Source organism: Patagioenas fasciata, chromosome 28 (genome assembly GCF_037038585.1).
Source record: "Patagioenas fasciata isolate bPatFas1 chromosome 28, bPatFas1.hap1, whole genome shotgun sequence".
Taxonomy (NCBI): domain Eukaryota; kingdom Metazoa; phylum Chordata; class Aves; order Columbiformes; family Columbidae; genus Patagioenas; species Patagioenas fasciata.
The window spans coordinates 4,706,665-4,715,082 of record NC_092547.1 but is presented as its reverse complement, the minus strand read 5'-3'; the positions used below and the strand labels follow the sequence as shown (position 1 = coordinate 4,715,082).

Below are 8,418 nucleotides of genomic sequence, written 5' to 3'. Positions count from 1 at the left end.
GACACCAGAGCATTTTAATGGGTTTGCAGCAATTCCCAGGCAGTGCCAGGACCTGGCGGGACGGGGTGGGGGTCCCGGCGGGGCGGGGGGGTCCCCTCAGTGCACCAGCACCTCCATTTTGTGGCTGCCGCGCTTCTTGCAGACGGGGCCGTCGCTGCTCGCCTTGGGTGACTCCACCACGGTGACGGCCACGTCGCCCTTCTGGAAACGGGTGGAGAACCTGGGGGGGGAAACAGGGCAGAGGGTGGGGAGGGGGTGCCACCCCACCTCCTGCCCACTGAGCTGCCTCCTTCACCGCTCTGTGTACTCATAGGTTCAATATCACTGCTGGCCCATAGCGTTTAGGGTTAGGTCGGGCTTGTCAATTTGGTCTATTATGTACAGGATTTGTAATGATGGGAGCACAAGTAAGACAAAGACTGGTAGGGGTTGTTCAGATGAGTTCAACTTCTTGTGCCTCAACAGTGTTTGAAGATAGTTTTTCTATTACCATAAGTGCTGGGAGGTAAAGGACTAAGCTGCAGATTGCTAAGGGCATGGTTGTGGAATTTGACGAGTTCTTCTACGACAGGGGATGAGGCATCTTGAAATCCGAATTGTGAGTGAGAAGCGCAGGGTTTTCACCTGTGATTTAGTCCTGACAAGGCTATGCAATGAGCTTACTGACATCTCATAAGAAAGAAGAATAAGCGGTTTGACGTGGTTGGCTTGAAACCAACGTGCGAGGGTTCGGCTCCTTCCTTGCTGTACTTGAACCAAGCTGGTTCTTCGGTGGGGCGGGAAGGAGACGGGCAGCCATGCACCATCTCTCAGGGGCCAATCAGGGCCTTCCAAACCACACCCCACCCTGGGAGCTCCACCCCTTCAGGCTCCTCCCCTGAGCCCCGCCCTTGTAAGCCCCGCCCCTACTGGTCGGTGATGTGCAGCGGCAGCGCCTGTGCCCTGGTGTCCATCAGCGTCTGGTGCAGGCGGGTGACCAACTCGATGAGGTGGCTGCTGACCAGCAAGAAGTCGCCCTTGGTCCCCCCCGTGGAGGTCTGCGAGGAGAATTGGGGGGGTCAGCCCCACCACAGACCCCCTGGGAGCCCCATCCCTCCCTCCCTCCCTCCCCAGGTACCTCCTTGAGGTGCAGGGCCAGGAAGCCGTCGGAGAAGCGGGTGACGGTGACGCTGCGGATGTCGCCCAGGCTGAGCACGGTCTTGGGCTGAGCAGCCTTGGGGTCGGCCAGGACCAGGTGCTCCTTGGTGAGCAGCAGCAGCCGCGGCACCGTCTGCGGGTGAATGGGGGGTCAGCGCGGCCCCGCGTGCCCCCTCGCTGCCGTGGGGACGGGGACTCACCTTCCCGCTGGCTCTGTTCACCTTCTGCACCGTGTCGGCCATCACCAGCTTGTCCTTGGCCACCGCGTTGAGCTTCTGGTACTTGGGGTTCTGCGTCAGCCCCAGGTACTCGCCCTGGAAGGGCTGGGGCAGGCTGGGGACAGGGGACATGAGACGGGGACAGGGGACATGAGACGGGGACAGGGGACATGAGACGGGACCACCCTGTGCACCCCCAGCTGCACTGCCCCATGCACCCCCAGCTGCACTGCCCCATGCACCCCCAGCCCCGGCACTGCCCCGTGCACCCCCAGCTGCACTGCCCCATGCACCCCCAGCCCTGGCACTGCCCCATGCACCCCCAGCTGCACTGCCCCATGCACCCCCAGCCCCGGCACTGCCCCATGCACCCCCAGCTGCACTGCCCCATGCACCCCCAGCCCCGGCACTGCCCCATGCATCCCCAGCCCTGGCACTGCCCCATGCACCCCCAGCCCCAGCACCTTTTTGGGTAGAGGCTCTTCTTGTCCTTGAAGAGCTCGCTGGCGCACAGCTTGGCCTGCAGCAGAGCCCGGCGCTGCGGTGGCAGCTGCTCCCGGTACTTCTTGCACTGCAAGAGATGGAGCGAGTCATTGTCACCGCAGACCCCCAGCAGGGAGGGACACGGAGGGACACGGGGTCCCGGCCAGAGCCCCCCCTGTTCCCACCTTCCAGCGGTAGAAGATGCTCCTCAGCTCCTGGTTGGCGTCGGCCAGGAACTTGTATGGCGCGGGGGGCCAGGTCCGGTCCAGCACCGCCAGCGGCGGCAGGTTCTGCCCCAGCCCCACCAGGAACTTCTGCACCTGGGGGGTGACAATGCAGCGGAGGGGTCGGGAGGGTCCTCGGTGCAGCCCCAGGGATGCGAAGGTGCCGTGTCCCCCCTGTCCCCACTCACCAGCCGCCGGTAGATGAAGTTGGACAAGCAGGCGCTGGCCCCGGAGCGGAAATATCTCCTGTATGCCCTGCGGACCTGCAGGGACAGAGATCAGCGGTGGGGACAGAGATCAGCGGTGGGGATGGTGGGGACGGTGGGGACAACGGGGACACAGGACCTCACCACCCTCCCGCTGCCACCCGCCATGGGACACGCATCCCTCCCTCCTGTCCCAGTTGGCCCCGGTAGAGAGGACAGTGGCTGCAGCCCGACAGGGTGGGCAGGCAGGCAGGCAGGCAGACAGACGGACGGACGGACAGCAGGACAGACAGCAGGCGGGGCGCGCGGCCCCGTTACCTGGAACCCTCTCCAGTGCGCGGCGATGGTGGCGGCGGCTGCGTGACGGCGGCGCTGGCGTTTCAGCTCCCGGAGGAGCCGGCGGGACTGGTGGGAGCCCGGGGAGGAGACAGCGACACACACACAGAGCGAGAGGGAGCGAGAGAGGCGGGAGGGAAGGACGGGACACGGGGAGAGGGGATGAGTCTGGTCCCACCACGGGACACGCGGCGCCCCCGGCCCCCCCGCCGTGTCCAGCCCTCACCTTCCAGCCCCGCGCGTACGCCTGGATGAGCAGCGCCGAGCGCTTCATCTGCTTGTATTTGTTCTTTTGCTGCGGTGGGGAGAGATGGGGTGAGCTGGGGGGTCCTGTCCGGGGAGGGAGGAGTGGGCTGGGACCCCAATTCTCACCTGGTGGCCCCGGAACCAGGCGGAGATGAGGATCTGGCTCTTGCGCATCAGTTGGTACTGGGTCCGGCACCGCCAGCCCCGAAACATCTTCTGGATGAGGGTGGCAAGCTGTGCCACGCGCTCCTGCCGCCGCCGCTCCAGGTCGAAGAGCTGGGGACAACCGGGGACAGCCATGGTGCCGAGTGGGGACAGGGACACGCAGCTGCCTCCAGGAGACCCCAGGACGGGCTCTGGGCTCCCAGACCCCCCCGACCCCCCACCTCGGACTCACCGTTCGTGGCGAGCGGATGAAGACCTTGGTGTGGCCGAACGCCAGCTCCTCGGCGGGGATCGGCAGCTCCGCCAGCACCTGCTCAGCCCCATCCCTACGCCATGGGGGGGACGAGGGGGCTCAGAACCCGCAGCCTCCGGAGCTGGGCCCCCCATGTCTATCTCAACCCCGTACCTATCGCTGCCGGCCCAGCGGGGCCACGTCCGGGTGCTGAGCATCTTGTAGCGGCTCAGGAAGGCGCCGTAGAGCTGGCGGAAGGCGTAGCCCGCTCGCCGCACCCGCACGTTCTCCATCAGCCCCAGGTACCGCACCTGCGCCAGCACCAGCTCCGGCGTGAAGAGCATCGCCGCTTTGGTCTCATTGGGCTTGATGCACCTGGGGAGCGCGGCGGTGGGCGGGGGGTCCCGCTGGCTCCAGCGCTGGGGCCGGGACTCCCCAGGAGACGGTACCTGATGTAGTTTGGGTTCTTGGAGTAGAGGTTCTTCATCAGCGTGGCCACCGAGGCTTTGAACTGGTAGCCGGCGGTGGGGGGCAGCTTGAGGGACGCTTTTTGGGGGTCCCCCTCGGGGAAGAGCGAGCGCAGCAGCGTGTGCCGGGCGGCCCACATGGCCTGGGACAGGTCGCGGAACAGCAGGTCGTTGTTCTTCTCGATGAAGCCCGTCACGTTGTAGGTGACCTGAGAGTGGTGCCAGCTGCGGGTCACAGCTCAGCACCTCCAGCCCCGCAGCTCCCGGGGTGAGCCCCCGGGGGTCCCGGTTGCCCCCGGCGTCGGTGCCGGGGGGTGCCCGACCTTGCCGGCGTAGTGGTGGATGCGGAAGCACCGCGGTGGCAGGCTGGCGTCCATGATGTGCCGGGCGCTCTGCGTCTCCTTGCTCTCGTAGCGCTTGTGGGTGGCGAAGAGCTGGTTGAGCTTGGCGAGGAAGGTGTCCTCATTGACCACGCCGGGCCGCAGGCACTCCTCGTCCAGCATGGCCAGGATCCCGCCGGTGCTCTGTGCCGCGAGGGACGGTGTCACCCATGGGACCGGGGCTGCTCCGGGCTCCGGTCCCCCCAAATTCAAACCGGGTGCAATAGGGGGAGCTGGGACCCCACCAAGGGGAACTCACGTTCTCAATCAAGTTACAGATGATGCTGTTGTCGAAAAACTCCACCGGTGTCCACTGGATGCCCTGAGAGCAGATAGGGGGTGGATGTACAGACCCACAGACACGTGGGGCACAGACCCCCCCCAGCTGATGTGGGGCAGGAACCGGACGTCCGGCCACGGGGACGGGGATCACAAATCCCTCCCAGCCTTCCTGCCATTGAATGCGCTCCCGGTGGGGAGCGTGGCGAGGAGGGACGTGCTGGAGCCGTCTCCGGCACTTCCCTGTCCCGGGGGGTCCGGGGGGGTGTGGGTACCTCTCGGACATATTCCTCCTGCTCCTCCTTCAGCGTCAGCAGGATGAAGATCTGCTGCAGCTTCTCGTTGCAGTAGTTGATGATGAACTGCTCGAAGCCATTGTCCTGCGAGACAAGGGGCCCGCGTGGCAGTTGGTGCCCGAGCGCCCTGTCCTGCCACGTGTGCCACGTGTGCCACGTGCCCTGCGCCCACCTGGAAGATCTCGAAGCCGTAGATGTCCAGGACACCCATCACCTTCCTCTGCTCGCCCGGCTTCACCTGGGGACACAGTGGGCGCTGGGCTGTGTCCTGGCCCCCCGTGGGGTGCGGGCTCAGCCAGGACGGGGGTCCGGTGTCTGTCACCCCAGGCGCTCACCTGGATGCTGGTGTTGATGCGGTTCACCAGCCAGTCGAAGAGGCGGCTGTAGATGTTCTTGGCCAGCGCATCCCGGCCGTAGTAGCCCTGGGAAAGAGGGGCGAGGGGCTTGTGTTGGCACTCGGGGGGCTGCCGGGCATCCCCCCCACGCCGGGAGCCAGACCCCTCACCTGGGGGACGCTGAGGGCGGTGAGCACCGCCTCGTCCCGCGCCTTCACCGTGCGGGAGCACAGCGCCCGCTCCAGCACGCCGGGGTCCAGCCCGATCAGCTCGCAGATCTCCTGCAGCTCTGCGGGGAGGCAGCGGTGCTGGGGGGGTCCATGGGGGGTCTGGGGGTCCCAGCTGCCCCGTGCCCGGCCCGGTCCGTACCCCGCGGCTCGGCGATGCTGCAGGACTCCATCCCGCTGGCCTGGAAGCTGCTGCTCAGCTGCACGTTGCCCAGCTTGAGCACCACGGCCGTCACCTCCAGCAGCGCCGTCACCTCGGCCGGCGAGAAGCCGATGACACGCATGGCGTCCTGGGGATGGACACAGGCAGCTGGGGGGACGGGGACAACCCCAGGGTGTTGTGGGGTGTGTGTGAGGGGGTGTCACAGCCCCCCAGTTCCACCTGCATGGCGTGGAAGTTGGCGGCGTCATCCATGCCGGACAGGGCAGAGCTCTCGTGGTTCAGGTAGCCGTAGTGCCGGCAGTCCTGGCGCAGCTTCAGCTGCTCTGGGGGGGACAGGAGGTGGCTCAACCACTGCCCCCCGGTCCCCCCGACCTCCCGTGTGGGGTCCTGCACCTACGGAGCAGCTGCGCTGAACCCCCGGCCAGGAGCTGGTAGAAGATGTGGAAGTTCCTTTCGCCCTTCACATGCCGAACGATGCGGGATTTCTCCAGCAGGTCTGCGGGCAGGGCTCAGCGGCACCGTGATGCACAGGGGACACCCCCCGGTGACCCCACCAAGGTGGGTGATCAGTACTCACAGTTGCTAATGACCCCTCCCAGGGGCTCCCCCTTGAAGTCGAATTCCACGTCCATGTACTTGCCCTGAGGGACGGGGCTGGGATCAGGGTGGGGGACCCGCTGCCTGTGTCCCTGTCCCCCCTGCGCCCCCAGCCCCATCAGGGTCCACGTGGCCCCGCTCCCCGCAGCTCAACCGCCCCGGTCACTCACGAATCGGGAAGAGTTGTCGTTGCGGATGGTCTTGGCGTTTCCAAAGGCTGTGGAGGGCGAACGAGGTTACAGGGGGTCCGGGGGGGCTGTGCCAAACCCTGGGATGGGCTCGGGGTGCGGACATGGCCACTCACCCTCCAGCACGGGGTTGGACTGCAGCAGCTGCTCCTTCACCTTGTCCACCTCCTCCCCTTTGCTGCTCACAGCCGCCACGTAGGACATCACCAGCTTGCTGGCCTCTGCCGTGGGGGACCGTGGGGGACCGTGGGTGCCGGGGCTGCGTCCCCCCCACTCGCCAGCCCCACTGGTGCCTGGTAGCCCTGGCTCTACCTGTCTTGCCGGCCCCGCTCTCGCCGGTGATGAGGATGCACTGGTCCCTGTCGCGGTCACACAGCGAGTGGTAGGCATCATCGGCGATGGCGTAGCTGCGAACGAGGACGCGTTGAAAGGGTTTGGTGGTTTCAGAGCCCCTGCGTGGCTGTGAGGCCACCCCGAGTGGGCTCCCCCAACCCCTCGGTGGGGACCGAGGGCTCCCCTCGCTCACATGTGGGGCTTGACAGCGAAGAAGTTGCAGTTGTGATACTCCTGCACTTTCTCGGGGGTGTAGATGGGCAGCGGGCGGTACGGGTTCACCGAGATCAGCACGTTCCCGATGTACGTCTGCGGGCGAGCGGGGCAGAGCTGGCACCCAGCCCGGCCCCACGTCCCGCTCCCCCCAGCCCGGCGCTCACGTAGATGTCGCCGCGGTGGAATCGCTCCTGCAGCGTCTGCAGCAGCGACTGCTCGGTCAGCGGGTCCAGCAGCACCAGGTCCCCGGCGGCCGCGGCGTCCAGCAGCGAAGTCGTGGTCTCCATCGCTCCGGGGGTGCTGGGGCAGAGCAGAGCGGGGGCTGCAACCCACCGACACGCAGCCCCTTCTCCAAAACACCCCCTGGGCCCCAGCAGCCCCTGCACTCCCCCTGGCTGCCCCTTAGGGGCTCGGAATGGGACACAGACCCACCGGGGATGCCCGGTGCAGCTGGAAGCGCTGGCTGAGCCTGTGGCTGGGCAGGATGTGGCCCGTGGCCAGGGGACGCGGCCGGGACCTCGGCTGCTCCCTGACCCCCTGTGCCCGGCTCCCCCTTGCACCCCGGGGATGAGGCACCCGTGCACCCAACCTGGGTCCTTCCCAGCGCACCCAGTGGGGATGGGGGCTCGGGGGGGCAGAACCGCTCTATGGGGGAAACGGGGGCCCAGCCAGGAAATACAGACACCTGGATCCTGTTCTTGGGGCAGGACAAATCCAGCCTCCGCTTCCTCCCTCCTTCCTGGCAGGGGGAAGGCAGGAGGGGGGGGACAGGCTGGGGTGGGGGGAGCGGCAGCACCCAAGGGCTCCCACCCGAGACCGCGCCGTCTCCCCCCATCCCTCACCTGGATTTTCCAGAGCAGCTGCGTTCCCGGGGCGACCTTCAGCCCCACTTTACAGCCAACGTGGGGCTGTAAACCCTGCAAACCCAGCCCTGCGCCTGGGGAAAGTTCACGAGTGGGGTGGGGGAAGGATGGCGTGATGGGGCAAACGGGGCGATGGGGCGACCCCATAGGGGCTGGCAGAGCCCCCCAGGTCACTCAGCCTCCCCCAGCAACACCACAGAGACCCCCCCATGCCGGGTGTGGGACCCCACACTGAGCACGGTGTGCACACCATGGAAGCCCCAGTCACCCCCTTCTGGAGCTCCCCACAATCCATGGGGTAGGGCTGCCCTGGGGAGGGGTGTCCCAGGGTGGGCGCTGCAGGTGGCCCCAGGTGCTCCAGGCTGGTCCCTGGAGCAGGGGCGTCCCAACTCACCTCCGGTCACAAAGCGGCAGCTCCTGGAGTGGCCTCAGCCCAGCTCAGCGCCCGGTGCTGGCCCAGCCCGGCCCACGATGGGGCGGGGGGTGAAGGGAACCACCCTCAGGGCACCGTGCCCGCTCAGACAGGGAAACTGAGGCACGGAGCGCCCCAGCCCACCGGGAAGCAGCCTCGGGCAGCCCCGAGCAGGAACCAGCGGAGGAAAATCACTCGCAGCAGAGCAAACAAAGGAGCTTCCTCCAGGGTTGCGGGAAACGGCGCAAGAACAGGGGCTGGTGGAGCCGGGAGCGCCGGGGTTGCTCTGTGGTTTGCCCTGGGGCTGCTGCAGGGAACCCAGCCCCAGGGCCGGTGTTTGTCCCCAAGCACCGCGCGGTGTTCTCGGCCGAGCGAGCTCCCAAGGGCCAAGCCCTGGGGTCACCGCGGGACAGAC

The 8,418-nt window shown here is 66.9% G+C and overlaps 1 protein-coding gene across 4 annotated transcripts; it reads right to left on the bottom strand.

Moving 5' to 3' along the window:
* On the bottom strand, positions 1-8,232 carry MYO1A (myosin IA). Of its 4 annotated transcripts, XM_065858756.2 has the most exons (30): positions 7,986-8,232; positions 7,571-7,665; positions 6,893-7,028; positions 6,706-6,821; positions 6,492-6,586; positions 6,296-6,400; positions 6,162-6,208; positions 5,972-6,035; positions 5,792-5,890; positions 5,614-5,717; positions 5,374-5,521; positions 5,175-5,293; positions 5,005-5,091; positions 4,842-4,907; positions 4,649-4,753; positions 4,354-4,416; positions 4,038-4,238; positions 3,697-3,923; positions 3,422-3,622; positions 3,248-3,341; positions 2,977-3,126; positions 2,831-2,899; positions 2,587-2,673; positions 2,251-2,325; positions 2,024-2,158; positions 1,820-1,926; positions 1,338-1,470; positions 1,118-1,270; positions 910-1,037; positions 1-220 (listed from the first exon to the last, which is right to left on the bottom strand). In XM_065858756.2, exons 3-30 carry the CDS (start codon positions 7,013-7,015, stop codon positions 97-99), a joined length of 3,225 nt encoding a protein of 1,074 aa, XP_065714828.2. In that variant the 5' UTR covers positions 7,016-7,028; positions 7,571-7,665; positions 7,986-8,232; the 3' UTR covers positions 1-96. The 4 variants fall into 4 exon arrangements, with proteins under 4 accessions (XP_065714828.2, XP_065714830.2, XP_065714829.2 ...); XM_065858758.2 differs by lacking the exon at positions 2,587-2,673; XM_065858757.2 differs by lacking the exon at positions 7,571-7,665.
* Positions 8,233-8,418: the final 186 nt, after the last annotated feature.

What these genes read in the sequence shown, in the direction of transcription:
- MYO1A (XM_065858756.2), bottom strand. Translation starts at nt 7,015, where the DNA reads ATGGAGACCACGACTTCGCTGCTGGACGCCGCGGCCGCCGGGGACCTG. An exon ending in CCTGGTTCCGGGGCCACCAG is followed by an intron (nt 2,900 to 2,976) that starts GTGAGAATTGGG and finishes TCCCCACCGCAG; the next exon opens with CAAAAGAACAAATACAAGCA. An exon ending in TGAACAGAGCCAGCGGGAAG is followed by an intron (nt 1,271 to 1,337) that starts GTGAGTCCCCGT and finishes ATTCACCCGCAG; the next exon opens with ACGGTGCCGCGGCTGCTGCT.